The sequence below is a fragment of the Lolium rigidum genome, chromosome 6 (assembly GCF_022539505.1).
Source record: "Lolium rigidum isolate FL_2022 chromosome 6, APGP_CSIRO_Lrig_0.1, whole genome shotgun sequence".
NCBI lineage: Eukaryota > Viridiplantae > Streptophyta > Magnoliopsida > Poales > Poaceae > Lolium > Lolium rigidum.
Window position 1 is genome coordinate 312,375,028 of NC_061513.1, and position 16,935 is coordinate 312,391,962.

General features: G+C 46.4%; 2 protein-coding genes across 2 annotated transcripts; one reads left to right on the forward strand and one right to left on the reverse strand.

Moving 5' to 3' along the window:
• Positions 1 to 6,261: 6,261 nt before the first annotated feature.
• On the forward strand, positions 6,262 to 6,969 carry LOC124668646. The gene is made up of 2 exons (XM_047205749.1): positions 6,262 to 6,493; positions 6,685 to 6,969. Exons 1-2 carry the CDS (start codon positions 6,262 to 6,264, stop codon positions 6,837 to 6,839), a joined length of 387 nt encoding a protein of 128 aa, XP_047061705.1. The 3' UTR covers positions 6,840 to 6,969.
• Positions 6,970 to 10,531: 3,562 nt separating this feature from the next.
• Positions 10,532 to 14,093, reverse strand: LOC124665278 (serine/threonine-protein kinase 19-like). Its single transcript, XM_047202698.1, has 7 exons — positions 13,896 to 14,093; positions 13,148 to 13,228; positions 12,854 to 12,946; positions 12,086 to 12,205; positions 11,777 to 11,848; positions 11,469 to 11,546; positions 10,532 to 10,764 (listed from the first exon to the last, which is right to left on the reverse strand). The coding sequence occupies exons 1-7, from the start codon at positions 13,923 to 13,925 to the stop codon at positions 10,573 to 10,575; spliced, it is 666 nt and encodes a 221-aa protein (XP_047058654.1). The 5' UTR covers positions 13,926 to 14,093; the 3' UTR covers positions 10,532 to 10,572.
• Between the last annotated feature and the right edge of the window lie 2,842 nt (positions 14,094 to 16,935).

Here is a 16,935-nt window from a genome sequence, read left to right on the forward strand (position 1 = left end):
GAATGTGTTGATCGCCAAAACCCACCGGCGGGCAGCGGCCTTGTCAACACTCGTAGAGCCGGGGGAGCCTAGAGCTGCGGCTGGCTGAGACCCCTCCGAGCGACGGCCCGCAATGCTCTTCCGGTCACACGCGGCGTTGCGAGTGCAGGGCGTGCCACCCGACCTATACCGGTCGGGAAGGTGATGAGGTTGCCTCGCTTAGTTTCCTGCAGGGCATACATGTAAACGTTAAATACGAGCCTCGATCGGCTCTCGAGGTTATCCTGTGAATCGGCTCAAAGAGCCGATCCACCCATGATCCGTACGGGGTGCACGAATACTTGGTGGTCCTGCTTGATCAAGATGAAGCTAATGAAATCTACGACGATTTAGGGTTTTCACCGCATAACCGGATCATCCTACTCCAGGTTGGGCCTTGCGGCCACGCACGGTGCTCGTAAGCCGATCCTAAACAAGGCCAAAAAACCAACATGAAGTTGATCCTAGGAACATCCCGTTTAGGACTTGCGAACGCCACCCTACGTGCCACCTGGATCCTCCCCCCATTGTAAGGCCAAACTATTGCGAGATATTAAACTAATCCTTGTAGAACAAGGAGCAATCGTAATCGGATCGGATCTACTAAATAATGATCAAGCGGGGTGCCGCCCCCACACCTGAGATGGGCGTGAGGACGGCTAGATATGCAAGGGTTGCACTACGTAAGCATGCTTAAACGAAGAACAATGCTAACCCTAACACATCTAATGATAACTACGTTGCTCGCCATCAAAAACGCTTCGATACGAGCAACGCATGAACAACGTGGGGCTTAGTGCTGCCTAGATCGCAAGATGCGATCTAGGCAGCATGTCACTTACCCGATAGAAACCCTCGAGATGAAGGAGTTGGCGATGCGCCGAGATTGGTTTGTTTTTGGGGTTGAACGTGAGTTGTTGTTTATTCCATAAACCCTAGGTACATATTTATAGTCCAGGGGACTTTCTAATGCGGCGTTCACCAAACCGTGCACGAGACAAACTCTAACTTCTAAATCGATACACAATCTATTATGCTAAGATACACGGGCTTAACTAGCCCAAATTCTCCGTGCAAGGCCGCTTCATCGATCTTCCATATATAATCTTCCAAGCCCATCTTGATCGCGGCCCACCTCCTGATCGCGGTTAAATCCTGGTGATAACAACTCTTACACGGTGGTTTCGGCCACCAACCTCCTCTTTGAGGAGCCTTTGGTTCTTCTTGTTTCTTTGTGACTTTTCTTTTGTCCTTCTTCTATTGTTGTCTTTTCTTTTTCTCCATGTCTTTGGGGAGTCTCACCCAAGCTTTGTTCTTCCTTATTGGTTTTTGCGAGCTTGGTTGTGTCTTTCCTTACCTTCCTTGTTGGTATGCTTTCTCTCCTTTTTGGTGTTCCGATGCCAAAGGGGGAGAAGTCATCTAACTAGGACGGGTTTTTGCATGGAGACGTGTTGGTTACGTCTATGGAGGCTCCTTATGTGAGTTTGGGTATTCTCAAGGCAAAGGTATGACAACTTCACCCAAATCTCTTTGCATGATCTTGTGTTGCCTCCATAGTGTACATATGCTATATGAACATGTCAAGTATCCTTGTTGCATATGTGCATGGTTTGTAAAATCTAGGGGGAGTTATGCCTCTAGGATGTGTGTATATGTATTCAAATGCATATTCTAGTTACGCACACGTCTAGGGGGAGTTCCGTCTAGCTTTTGCAAATCTAAAAATTTCATCATAATATCTTATGTCATTGCAAATTCTTGTGTTGTCATCAAACACCAAAAAGGGGGAGATTGAAAGAGAAAAGTCTAAAACCCGTGTTTTGTGTGTTTGATGACAACACTTGAATAATCTCACCGTGTGCAAAGAGTGTCTTTGATAGATTTGCAAGTGCACGGTGACCTCGCTGGACGCGTCAAGATCGGAGGACTAAAGTGTAGCTTATAGGTTTTCTGGTTTTGTGTGTGTATCGCGAGGTGACATGGTTGGAGAGGAAAAGAGGAGAAATCAGTTTTTGCCAGACCGGTACTACGGTACTGCGTAGCGGTAGTACCGCTACCCCTACTGGTACCGCCTAACGGTACAGCTTTGGAGACTTGCACTGAGAAAATGACCCACAGAAAATAGTACGGTACCTTTGCGGTACCTTGAGCGGTAGTACCGCCTCGGTACCGCTTAAGTACCGTAACTTAAGTTACGGCAGTACCGTTGTGGTACCGCTTCGGTACCGCTTGGTATCCAGTAAGCTCTAGAGGCCATTGCGGTACCTCGAGCGGTACCGCAAGCGGTAGTACCGCTATGTGTCCACGTGGAGAAGTTATGTGGGTATTTTGAATCCAGAGCGGTAGTACCGCTTAGGCAAAAACTGCAGGTAACGGTTGGATTTCGGGTGGCCTATTTAAAGGGCCCTTCTTCCCCAGCTCATTTTTATCTCTTCTCTCTCTCTCCTCCATTGTTGCTGAGCTTAATCTTTGAGGATCTCCCCAACCAATCTTGCCCAAATTTTGAGGAGTGGTGGAGGAGGCCCCGATCTATAGTTCTACCAAGAGAGATTTCACCAATTCGTGCTAGTCCTTAGTGGATCTTGGAGTTAGGGTTCCTATGGTGGGATCTTGGAGGAAGTGCACATATGGAGGTAGCTTGGTGTTGTGCTAGCCCCATAGGTTGTTGGGAGCGTCCTAGTGTTGTGGAGCTCGCCCCAACCTTATGAAGGAACCACCGCCTCGATCGGTGCCTTAGTGGAGAAGGGGAGCCCCTTTGTGGAGCTCTCTCGAGGAAGAAGGTGAGGCCTTCCTTCGTGGTGTGGCCGCCTAGCCTCTTGTGTGAGGCTAGCACCTCCTCAACGCAGACGTACTCCCTTTTGTGGGAGGAACTGCGGGAAATAAACCTCGCCTCGTCTCCGCGCCATCCGGTTGTCCCGCTCCTTACTCTTACTATCATGCTTGGTTCCTTTACTTGTTGCACTTGTCTAGGATCATACTACGAACATCTCCACCACTAAAGTATTCACATTTACCTTCCGCTTGCTAAAAGCTGAAAAAGACTTAAAATTTGTGTAGCGTCCATTCACCCCCCCTTGTTCGCTACGACCCGTTCAAAGGCAAAGCCATAATAGATCATGAATTTGTTGTCACTATTCAATCACTAAAATCATACTACTCTATCTAATAGACACATCTCTCCACACATGCTCTTACATACAAGTTGTATCAACCAATACTTAAGAATGAGGTACATAATATGCATCTATCAATACATCTTACACAAAGTAGAGTAAAATCTCATAGCACAACATCATAGAATGAAGATCCACCATATAGGAATTACATATATGACCATAATAATGTTAGGCAGCTCATATGGTACTAAGATCTATGAAAAACATGAGAGAAATAGATCACGCTATTGCCACAAACCCGTAGTCCAGAGGTGGACTACTCCCCCTTGATCATGGTGTTGATGAGGAGACGTTGGAGAAGGTGGAGATCCCTCCGGCGGCGGCTCCGGCGGAGTTTCCCCTCCAATCTTCGTGGATACAGCCTCCGTTTTCGTGTTTCTGTGTTTCTGCGGCGCTCTCCTCTAGAGAACCCTTAGGGATCATATATATAGAGAGGTTTTTAGATCAAAAGAAGTCAGTTTACGAATGAATCAAGTAAATCAGACGATCGGCGGTGAAAAGAGGGTGGGTGGCTCCCACCTGCTGAGTGTGCCACCTCATCTCTTTTGTTTGCTATGCATTACATAGGAAACAATCCATTCCGTACATAAAAGTTTCATGTGTCTCATTGCCAGTTGTCACAACTATACAACATTGAGGGTTCCACATATTGCAATCTTGGCAATTCGCCCTAGATACTCGTTGGTTGCCTAGTTTAGCTGACCAATTTTGTTGATTCGCCAGTGTCCTCCTTCCTAAAACCTAAGTCCATCATCATGGGCATTGACGAAGTTAACCCTTTTGTCAACGAGGACGACATCGAGGAGTACCCGGAGCTTGCGGCGATGGACACGTAGTTCATGGCTGACGCGCTGCGGGAGGCGGCCGCCGCGGAGGAGGACGACGACGACGACTGGAGCGGGCCTGACTCGTAGGAGAAGGCGACAGCGTAGAGGGCCATCCTCGCGTCTTTCGAGACGTTGAAGAAGGTTGGGGATGATGCCATCAAGGCGCTGCAGCGAGTGGCTCCTAGAGGACGCGGCGGTCCACCGCGCTCCGGCGACCGCGCAACGGAAGGAGCGGCGGGCGACGGCGGAGAAGTGGAAGAGGAGGGATGCAATGACAAGGCGGGGAAGTCAAGCGCTCCGAGGGATGGCAAGTAGGCTAGGGGCGACCACGTAGCCGTTTTCATTCAAACTTGTAAGATATAATTAAATTTAAATGAAAAACTTTTAAGCACGTGACGGCGGCCACTAAACGTTTAATCTAGTGCTTAATGTAGACACGGTTTGGTTTTTCTCAGCCAAGAGATCTCAGGGCATCTCCAACGGGGCGACCCAAACCGCGCCCGCGCGTCCGGATGGGTCCAGCCGGACAAAAACGCGGCCCAGCGCGCGGATCCATCCCTAAAACGGATGGCCGCAGCGTCCGGAAAGACCCAAACCCGATCCAAATCTGGGATGAGTTTGCGTGGCCGCGGACGTCAATGGCTGGCCGCTCGCGTCCGCCCCTTGTCCGCCCCTGGCCCGCGTGTCATAGAAGTAGATAATTTTTTTCATTAAAACAAACCCATTACATTTTTTTAGCCTACTACTTCTATCCTAATACGTACGGGGCCGGCGGCCTCGCCGGCGACTCCTCGCCGGCTCGCCGTCGGGGCCGTGGATTTCACTCGACGCGGGCGGCCTGTACGCGTGAGTATTCCACTCCAGCTTACGAGCTGGGTGGCGCGGTGGAGGCCTTCATCCTCTTCCTTTCCGCCCACGCGCCTCGGGCGCGCTCGCGCTCCGCCTCTTGCGGCGGCACCATCCGCTTCCCGCATAACTCCAGCTCCTGAAGGGCGGCGCGTTCCACAGCGGTGCGCGCCTCCAGGCGGGCGCGGCCGGTGGCCTGGGCCTCGTGGTTCTCGTTCCGTCGGCGCATGCGTTCTTGTCGGCCGCGCTCCGCCGACGCAGCCGGCCTCCCGGCGCGCCGCTCGGGCGAGGGCATCCGGATGAGGTGGCGGGCTGCTTGCATAGCGAGCAGCTCGTTCTTCTAGCCGAGGAGGTCGCCTAATCGGCGGAGGCCGGCCCGGCAGGTGGCCTCGTGCTCCTTCGTCACGCGCGTGAGGTCGGCGAGACGCTCCTCGATGGCGGCGTTGATGTTCGCCAGCGCGAGGTCCTCCTCGTCGACGGGCTCCTCCTCCACGGCGGCCGCTCCCTCCTCCGCGGCCTCGTACCAGCCGTCCGTAGTCTCGTGCCAGCCGTCCGCGGCCGCCTCCACCATCTCCGCGTCCCCTTCCTTCTTCGCCGCTGCCTCGGCAGCGACGCGGAGCGCCTCGTCGTCGGCGACCCACCGCGAGTCCGCGCGCTCCTCCTCCTCCGTCCGCGGGAACCTGGCCCAGGCAGCGAGGGAGAGCTTGGCCCACGTGGCCTGCAGGGTGCGCGGCATGGCGATGGAGAGGGCGCCGGAGAAGGTGGAGGGGGAGAGGACGGCGGAGCGGGTGTGATGCGGTTTGTGAGACTGCCGTCGTCTTTTATAGCCGGCGGCCTGGCGGGAAACTTGGGCGCGAGCGCGCGCCAATGGCATTTTCCCGCGCGCGGGAACTTTCCCGCGCGTTCCACCGCCCACCATTGCTGTCCCGTCGAGGCCTGCCATGGCGCAGCGCCGCGCAAGGAAGACGAACCACGTGGCGTCTTTTTGGGTCGCCGCGTTGAGCGCAGCGTGCGACCCAAACGGACACGCGGACGCGGGCCGCTGTCCGCGTGTCCGCTCGGCCACCCAAACGGCCCAAGACAGACGGCCCAGCGCGTCCGTTTGGGTCGCCGGTTGGAGATTGCCCTGAGGCCACCACTTTACTGGGCCCACTTCTATGGGACCCACCATCTCTATATTATTTCGGTTCCCATGGACTGCCCATCTTGTTCCTTCCCCAAATCTTCTCTCGAGTCTCTAAAACTACCCCAAATTCTAAAATTGGACGCCAATTCGTTGTAGAATCTATCAAATCTGCAAATTGGAAGCACAAGGCCACCGCTCCACATCCGCTGCACTTTGATTGGATTTCGAGTACAAGCTCTTCGGTTACGCGTTTGCGCCGGCGCTGCGCATGGCCGCGCCGCTCGTGCCTGTGCTGCCGCTCCAGGCACCCAGCCGGGCATGCCCCACCACTCGGACCACCCCGCGCCGCCACCTCCGACCGTCGGTGTCCTTCACAACCGCGGCCGTCCCAGGAGGCGTGAACGGGCCGGTGCTCCGCACGTGCAAGAATTGCAAGAAGCAGTACGACCCGGCCGCAAATCACCCATCATCCTGCCGCCACCACACGGCCCACTTTGGAGGTGAGAAACATGCCCTGTCTAGCACTTTTCATTTACAAATCCTGTGATCTGTCAAGTGTGATTACTTTCTTGATCTGGTACACTGAATTCGCCACTAGCTCTTACCATTCTGATTAGAAACGCGTACCAATCTGGTTCTGTTAGTATTGCTCATAAAACTAATAAGTTGCTGTTTTCTTTGTAATATCCAGGAGAAACAAAGAGAAAATTCGAAAGCGTCCATGTCGGTGGGACCATGGATACTCCGGGTGCAGGCAAAGTGCTCCAGTACTGGCATTGTTGTGGGTCGGAAAATCCATTTGATGTTGGTTGTACTGCTGCTCCTCACTCTTCATACGATGATTGAATACCTAGCTCTTATCTGTCAACTGGGCTCTTGCCATTCTGCTATTGTTTTACATGAATAGCTTTCTACATATTGCTTATTTTGCATTTATGTCTGAATGGCAGGAGCGGCCAACATAATTTCCTTTCTAGCTTCTCATATTATGTGTATTTGAATGTTCTATCTATGAATGAGTCTATCTACTTTTCTAAGAAACTAATATACTGTTTATTACCTGCCATTCTTTTTACTTGAAATCGAATGTTCTCTTGGTAAATCTATATTCATTATCTTGTTTTTTTGATAGGACAGGCTTGATTGAAGCATTGCTATATTATAAAAAAAATAACAGTAGTTGGAAGCTTGTAGCACTAAGGCTTACCAAGAAAATTATCATCTGAAGCATTGTTTCAGTGACATATATGCCCAGCAGTATTAACTGTACACAATGACAATGCCAGTTGGCGCAGCAACACTTAGGTTGGTAACAGGATTGCCATTTGTATGGTATGCCTTCTCCCGAGAGACACATTTACATGGTTACCACGACCTACAATTCTAGTGTAGTCATACCTACCATCACTTGGTTTTCCAAGTCCACTGCATTGTAAACACGCATGAAATGAAAATCGGCTCAAAGAACCCCTTGCTCGTGCAACAAGCTCCAGGCTCGTGGTTCTCACCTCCTTTTCCCTCACTTCCTTGACTTTCATGTTTTTGTTTTCCTCCGATACTTTATGTAGGCTGAACTTTAAAAGCATATGTGACTCTGAATCCATATCACACTTGTTTAGGTCCTAGGACATGGGTATATATAAGACTTTGAACATCTCTAGTCTTTGATAGCTCTTACGAAACAAACATATTGCCAGCATGGGAGATGTGTTGAGCAGGGCATTCATTAAGTGTTTATCATGTCATTTTCATCGTGTGAGCGGGCGGCAAAATAATGTGATAATCTACTTGCATGTTAGGTTCTGATCTCTCGCCAAAAATAAAATGAAGGGAAATGTATCATTTCGTTAGATGAAACTCGCATCAAAGGAATGGGGAGAAGTTCTTAGATGAGTCAGTGGTCAGCACAAATAGCATTATCATGAATGATCCAAAGTAACCAACTTTTGCTCATACCGACCATCATTTGACTAGTAAGAAAGAAAAAAACAGAGTTGTCCAAGTCCATTGCATTATAAGCACCCGTGAAATGGAAATCGGCTCAGTTCAGCTAAGTTTTGAACTCATTTTCAAGATCACCATGCTATAGCAACGAAATCTAGTATGGTATTTACCTGGGTTCCGAAATATAAGCCTTTTTAGGAAGCTAATAAATCAGCTTACCAAAAAGACTTACATTTAGGAACGGGGGCAGTAGAAAACATTGGAGGTGAGACATAAAATTGGGAAATTATTAATTGTGAATGATTGTTTCCTATACAAAATCCACATCAATTCTGGATAAATTGTCATGTTCTTATTTGTGATCTTAGATCTGCTCCTACAAAAGGTACCAGTCTTAACATCATCAGGGCAAAGAGGATACTTATGTGCACGCACACCAACTTCAGCTCCTTAATTTCAAACTTAGGCACATTAATCAGATCAGGAATACCTCTCACAGAAAAAGAAAAAAAAAGAATGCAGGAACCAATAAGCAGTGCCGTACCTGAGAATACGGAGACCCTGAGCAAAACAAGAAATAGAGGCCCTCATTGGCAACTAAGATGATTTTATATATACTACTCACTCTATTTCAATAAACAATGCGCCCTTGTTTTTCGTATTTTATCTTTGACAAAATATTAATCTATATCTCTCTATTTAAAAAAGATGTTTCAATTTTATCTAGATATACATGTATTTAGATGAGTTTAGTTTGTAGATACATGCAAGTTTTGATGAAGTTGAAACATATTTTGATGAAATATATAAAAAATATTTGATATAATACTGATATCATTAGAAAGTATTTTCCAACACGATTCTAACAATGCTGCTTATGTATTATATGACCGTGATATTGTTGTCCTATTTATTTGGTCAAGGTTCACATTAAAATGTGTGTGCTTCTTGTTTATAGAAATGGAAGTAGTATGTGGTAAAATAAATTAAAAGAAGCGTATCATGTGAAAAAGCAATCTAAGAATTTAAAAGTGCTAATTTTTAGTCGAAACGTGCCATCTTTCAAAAATGGATCTTCAATTAGTTCTTCATAAAATTTCTTGAGACAAAATCTTAATATTCATTGGAAGATTAACTGAATTAGCTACACTAGCGATGGAAGAGAAAGAAAAGATATGGGCAAAGAGGCGTGGATGGCTTGGGGGCCTTTGGAGTTAATGCGATTGCAAATTTCCAAAGCACTAGTACTACCTTAGGCTGACCATAGTGTATCATGTAGTAGTATCATGCATATGATACTTGTGTATGATACTATCTCTATAGTGAGTGGTACCATGGAGTACTATCATAGATATGCTATATTTATTATTTTTAGAATCACAGTGTAAATTTGTGTACAAGATTTTTTAGGCATTAACTTTTCTCGTAATATAAGATAGCTCCAAGTCAAAAGAAGCCAAAATCGCCATAACATAAAACATAGTCAGAAACACAGAAGCTGGGTAATGCCCAGCAAGGAACAGAAACTAAGATTAATTGATCCAGAACTGTTTGATTATCAATCTGTTGATACACGAGCAAGTAAGCCAAATTTGCGGCCCCGGAAGGCGGTGCGGCAGCATCTCTAGGGTGCAGGGATGCGGCTTAGCCAACAAATGGAAGCTAGGGTATGACAAAATGGCGTAGCCGAGAGAGTCATCTGCAGCCCGAATGATCTGGCGGTTTTCTTCGAGTGTTGAGCAGGGCATTCTAAGTGTTTATCATGTCATTTTCATCATGTGAGCAGGCGGCAAAATAATGTGATAATCTACTTGCATGTTAGGTTCTGATCTCTCGCCAAAAATAAAATGAAGGGAAATGTTTCGTTTCGTTAGATGAAACTCGCATCAAAGGAATGGGGAGAAGTTCTTAGATGAGTCAGTGGTTCAGCACAAATAGCATTATCATGAATGATCCAAAGTAACCAACTTTCGCTCATAACAACCATCACTTGACTAGTAAGTAAAAAATCAGAGTTGTCCAAGTCCATTGCATTATAAGCACCCGTGAAATGGAAATCAGCTCAGTTCAGCTAAGTTTTCAACTCATTTTCAAGATCAGCATGCTATAGCAACGAAATCTAGTATTAGTATTTACCTGGGTTCCGAAATATAAGCCTTTTTATTAGGAAGCTAATAAATCAGCTTACCAAAAAGACTTACATTTGGGAACGGGGGCAGTAGAAAACATTGGAGGTGAGACATAAAACTGGGAATTATTAATTGTGAATGATTGTTTCCTATACAAAATCCAGATCAATTCTGGATAAATTGCCATGTTCTTATTTGTGATCTTAGATCTGCTCCTACAAAAGGTAGCAGTCTTAACATAATCAGGGCAAAGAGGATACTTATGTGCACACACACCAACTTCAGCTCCTTAATTTCAAATTTAGGCACATTAATCAGATCAAGAATACCTCTCACAGAAAAAGAAAAAAAAGAATGCAGGAACCAATAAGATATCTCCAAGTACTCCTGACGCCAAAAGAAGCCAAAAATCGCCATAACATAAAACATAATCAGAAGCACAGAAGCTGGGTAGTACCCAGCAAGGAAGAGAAACTAAGATTAATTGATCCAAAACTGTTTGATTGTCAATCTGTTGATACACGAGCAAGTAAGCCGGTGGGTGTCTGAACCGTCTTTATGTGACCAGACCCGATAAGATCGCGGAGGTGGAACCGCACGTCTAGAGGCGATGACCTCAACCTCGTCTTCTCCAGTGAAGACACTAGCATCTCCTTGTACTTCCGACGGTTCAGTAATGAAAGAACTTCCTTCCTCCCCTGCTCACCATAACCACATATGTCAGTCTTTTTGACAGAGAAATTGCAACTGTAAAAAGTCAGTTTGTAGCCATCTAGAAGAATACGGGAAAGCCAGGCCAAGAGGAAACAAACTAGCATTCATGAAGTACATCGTGTGCGGTTCCGAAGTATATACATGAATTGAACCTGTTTATATAATATGAAGCGGCCAAGTACTCCATCTTAGTGGGTATTAAGGAAGAAAAGATGCATGCGCAGCAATCAAGAACAATATAATATAATTCATTGCAATCTAGAAAGGATGTGACATACATGGAAAAATATCATATGGACAAACCCTTTGGCCGCTACAAAAGAGCCACAAAGTAGGCACCGGAAGGGCACTGTCTACTGCTCAGATGGATGCTATGTCAGCAAGAAAACAACTTATGGCCCCATTTGCACAACTTATGCAGGTCTAAGGACACAAGTGTCCAATTTTTAAGTTCATGACTTCATGGACCAAGTTGAACCCAACTTGCCGGTATAGGGACGTACACTGCAATTTAATCTAATAACAGTCCTTAGGGATTCATGATAGCCTGTCAATCACTAAAGCGGAGGCTACATTATTTCACTCACAGATAAGCTTTGAATTCATTATCAATTTGTTAAGGCCATCTTTCGTTTAACTGGCACCGCGAAATTAGAACCAAGGAACAGAAAAGTCAAGAAGTGCAAACCTGGGATAGGCCTTTCAAGATTGGACCAATACTTGGAATAGAAAACCAGTACATGTTTGGATCTATTAGCTGGCGCGTCTGCAGAAAACCAATATGGCACAAACAGTAGGCATGATTGGTCAAAAACATGTTTTCTTCACGTAATCAAATTAGATGTGTTTATTACTTGGTTGCTAAGCATGACAAAAAAATATTGGAGATATAGTATTCTTTCAGTTTAACATAACTTTCTTCAGTTCAACATTCTAAAGTAAGACAAAAACAGCGATGATAATGATCCCATGGAAAGTAATAAAAATATTACTTACTAGGAGGCCAGCATTCATCAATACTGTGATATGTTTATCTTTCGCATCACCACCACATGATAACAGTGAACACTGCAACGACAAGCAGAATGCATGAAAAGTTCTATAGAGCAGCACCATGTCTTGGTTTATTACTAGGTATAGTTTAAGAAACAATATTCCAAAACAAAGTGTCAGCTCAAAATCTCCATGATAGATCATCGCAAAGCCTCAGGGAAGTTAAAGCTTGATAATGCACTATTCTACAGAAAAAGTCAAGAAAGAATTCTGCACAGGACTAACACTTGTCAGTAATTGGTTGAAACTTACCAGCTCTAGGTGATTTATGCTAACATCCAATTTCGAATGCAGAACATATTTCTCAAACCACTCAAACACTTCACTGCCATCTTGTTTTTTACCCGTTGACCTCCTGATAGCAAACTCCATCTGCATACGTGAACAGATCCATTAGAACTTGTAGTACAAAAAGGTAAAGTTAATGCGATGAACAAACATATTAGGACTAAACTTCAGAATCAACAGGAGATTGGTTACATAATGACTGCTTTTTTATGTAACGAGATGAGATCCAGCCCCCTAGAACACCGAAGAGAAAAGGAAAAGGACATGAAAGATATCTTTTTAGTTAGGCAAGAGATAGAGTTAGGAAGATAAGAATATGGTTTATTAGGCAAGTAAGAGTTCGAAATAAAGGTTCTGAAAAGCAAATCTTGCTATACACACTACAAAGAGAATGTTCACATCTTTCACTAATTAATGAAGAAATGCTCTCTAGGGTATTGTTCACATGTCTATGACGATAAATTTGCAGTCTAATTACTGTGGACTTGTTGGTTAGACAAGGATAGATGGTATATGGGCATATGGCTATCCAGCTTGGTACGGATGGGCTTGAATGAGGTGTTGTATGCATGGTTGGGTGGATGGGCTGAGAAAATTCCATGCTTGCCTTAAGGGAGAAGTATCACAAAAGACTAATAACAAAATTATATATACTTCTTAACTTCCTTTACATTAACATCATCCAGATCTAGTGAATGAACCTACTTAATGCCAAACCAGGACAACACATACCTGTCTCAGATAATCATCCATGAACATGATAGCATGGTCATCCTGACCAGTACTGAGTTTGAATACTCGGAGTACTCTGTCTTTCTTCAGTGACTGCAAAAGGAAGTATTTCTATGTTCAAATTTCATCACAACCAATGAAAAACTATCTCTGATGCAGTTGGAGATTAATACACACTAGTGAATGATAATGACTTGAAGAGTTTAATATGAGAATCACTAGAAAACAATCCAAAGGTAACATCTACAACACTGTTTCCCCATAAAGAGTAATTGCATAAGTTCAAAACAAAACCTCCAAATCTCTATCAACTTGAGTCCTGTCCTTCACGCTGCTATACAATTGGGATTGCAAAATGAATGGCTGTGTCACAACCTACAAGAACATACAAAAAAAGATGAATTTTATTCAGAAATGGTACTGAATCAGCATTACAAGGAAATAACCACAGAAGAAGCACAATGGAGTTTATATAACCATCCTTACTATATTAAAACAGGCTCTTTTAACATTACATGGAGTATTTATTCGGTTTGCATATCTTTCCATTAAAAGGAGGTGCTAACATAAATACAGGAGTTTAGCGGTGGCCATTAAGCAAAGCGCGCACCACAGCCCACAAGTACATGTTGCACATACACTCAAAGATAACACTTATGGAACACAAAACAAAACAAGCCTAGCCGCATCGTGGCTCTTGTAACCAGTGATGGTACGCCTGACTCGTGGCTCCACCTCTGCCTTAATTTGTTGGCCATTGTCTGAAGGTCCTGGCTCTCCCTGGAATACCTGGTTGTTCCTTTCTCTCAATAGATCAAATTTGCAGAATAACTATGGAGGCAGGTATTTTCGGTGATATCTTGGCAGTAATTTCCGCCTAGACAACCATCAAATTAGCATAGTCTTTGTTTGATGGGATCCCGGAAACGTGAGCTGCCTATCTTTAAAATATTTGCCACAGTGCAGCAAACTGAAACATGATACTTTTGTTCTCCAAGTTCAGACAAGATTGAAAATAATGATAATGAGGGGATGCCAATACCTTCTCTAGCTTTGGGAATTGTGCGCGCATCAATTGTAGAGCTATCAACGTATCAGTGAATATAAGGTTGTCCTCTGCGTCATCAAAATTGTTAGATTCTGACTTGTTACCAGCTTAAGATGTACAACAATATTGTCATTGAATTCAATGTTTTTCACATACAATATGTAGCAACTTCTAGGTCACTAATGTCTTCGATGGTGACAGTCTAATGTAACAGCTAGAAGTGGTCTAAAATAGGAAATAAATTATGTTCTAGGCCAATTATGTTCTAAAATAGGAAATAAATTATGCAACATCCTCATCATACCATAGCAGCTTTACCAACCTTCGCTCATAAGGACAGGAGATCCGAAGAATAGTGTGCATTTCGATGGTCTTCCATGGCACCCATGTAGGAACACCATGACCATTGATGTTCCTTTGCCACATTTGGAAGCGAGGAAATGATAATATGGAGTAGCCAACAGCGCCATCCGTAGCTTCGATGATCTGACGGTTTCCATCAAATATATCATTTGTAGTGGGAGGCCCTGGCGCCATGATCGCACCTAGATTATTTCTATCCAAATCAAACTCTAGTATGCGAGTGCCAATGGTCCAGTAAAGACAGTTACCAACAAGGGCTGGAGGAACTGGATCAGCATAAAAGAGATCATACGGAGCCTTCGTCGAGATGAGATTGCCCCATACGCCAGTCTCCAAGGAGTAAACAAAGGCATTGCATTGAATATCGCTTCTCCCGGTGGACACCAAGACCACCTTGTAGGAGCTCAGGTGGCAGCCGCCGTGCACATGCCCATGCTCGCGGGAAGCGCAGAGTACCGCCCCTTCGAGGTATCCCCTCCTTAACTCGGACGGAATAGCCAAGCAGCGCTGCTCGCCGGTGATGGGGTTGCACACAACTACCACTTTCCGCCAGACATCTTGGACGAGGGCCAGACCGTGGCGGCAATCGAGCAGATAGCAGCAGTAGCTGCTGCAGAAGCGTCCAAGGTCGAAGCGCTGAGGAGGTATGCGGTCGGGAGGGTCCGCCATGGGGCTGAACACGATCTCCCCGTAGGTCCGGTGGAAGATGCCGAGTAGGGGCGGATTCCGGTGGTGGTTAGAGAAGCTGCGAAGGAACGCTTGCACACGGCGGAGGCGCGCGGGAGGGAGGACGGCTGAGGCTGGAGGCGGAGGAGGATCTCCCAGAGCAGATCGTCGCCTTCGAGCGGGGAGGCCAACGCCGTCGGCGAGGCACCGGCGCGGCGGTGGGACGATCCGGCGCCACTCATGTCACGTGGACGGGCTGGGGAACTAGGGAACGGGACGGATGCGAAGGTCGAGACCTAGGCTGCAGTATTATTAGTGGACCCTTTGCAGATCGAGTTGTCGGCCTCATTGCCCTCGCTGCGCCACCGCATCTCCAGCAAGGAAGCTCCAGTGTCCAGTCCTACATCCGCCGCCGATGTGGACAAGTCCCTCTCGCGGCCGCCGGCGTGGGCTAGATTTTCAGCAGATGAAAAAAAAATACGCAGGGCACCATGTTCTTTTCGGTCATGTAAACATAGGTTTAGTCGTTCGGATAGGATTGCATTCTGATGTACTGCAGTGTAGGCTAGTTCGTTTCGGTCCACTCTACAGTTGCCCGCTATTTATCTCAACGAAAAACCAGCGGTGTGGAGAATCACGAGTAAACAACCACATCACTGACGGCGACAGCAAACTTTTCAAATCACAGCTGGTCGAGAAGAACACAAAGAAATATTAGTTCAGATGATACTGCGGCGGAGGACTGCATCTGCGGGAGGGTGGGGTTTCAGTATCGGAATAAACTGGTCCGGCGATTGGAGCGCCCGCTCCGCTGCAGGGGAGGCCATGGGTTTGGGTCGATCGTTGGTCCCTGGCTCCCTGCCCCGGCCAGAACCGAAACCAGCAGTCAAGTCCACCGTTTGGCAGCTAGTATCCGAGTCACGCAATTGAGATCCACGCGCGCGCGTGCAGGAAATCGTGGTGTTGCATCTCGCTCGCCTTGACTTGGTTCGTTCGTTCTGGAAAACAAAAACGAAAAAGAAGGACCCCTCATCTCAACTACTCCAGCCGAGCGCGGACGATACCCCTTTCTTCCTTCCTTTTCTTTGCAAAAATAAAAAAAACAAAACAATAGCGCATCCTAATTCTCAGAAGAACTAATCCACACGCCCTCCATCTGCTGAAATTATCGGCTCGACGGAGGCTAAATTGTTTCGCTCGCATTATCCTAATAACGCAGAAACAATACTAGTAGGTACCTTGTCTCCATCGCTGCCATCCTGCCAGCCCAGTAACTGACGGACAGTCGCCTCCATCCGGCCGGTGACGACGGTGCTCGTCTCGCCTCCTCTCCTCTATGGTGCCATGGCCGATCAAGCTGAGAGCATGGAAGCCTCCTCTCCTCTCCTCTCCTCTCCGAGCAAGACACTCGTCACGCGCTAGCCGACACGCGGCAGGCTCACCATGGCCCCGTACTTATAGAGAGGAGAAGGCATGCTATGGTATGGCTGGAGGGAATAGAGAAGAACAGGCCATAAAAATCCAATTCTCCGGAATCAATTGTTGTTGTACGGGAGATGATGGAAATGTGTGGTTCAGATGGAAACTCGCGCGGATCGCTGACATGGCATGGCATGAACCCACGCCACAGAAACACCGCCCGAAATTTCAACTGCATGGCCCCGTAGACCGAGGCGTAGTCCTTGTTTTGCTAATCTCTCCAGATTTCAAGGGGCTGCCATGCTCGATTTTCCTCCCTGTCATAAATGCTTTGCTTTTCGTTCAGAAAACTCTACATATTCTGAGGTCTCCGGTATCAGCAAAACCATCAGTTATCTCTCCCATAGTCCCAAGTTTATTGCCGGTGGTAGTTGCTTTGGATGGATCGCTGACTTAATTGCCGTCTTATATAAGTATATCGTGAAGCTAAACACCATAGAAACGACCCAACTCTTAATTAAATGACACGTCTTGAGCACTATAGAAAATTAATATTCCCATCCTCTCTGGCCGCCGGCCAATCTGC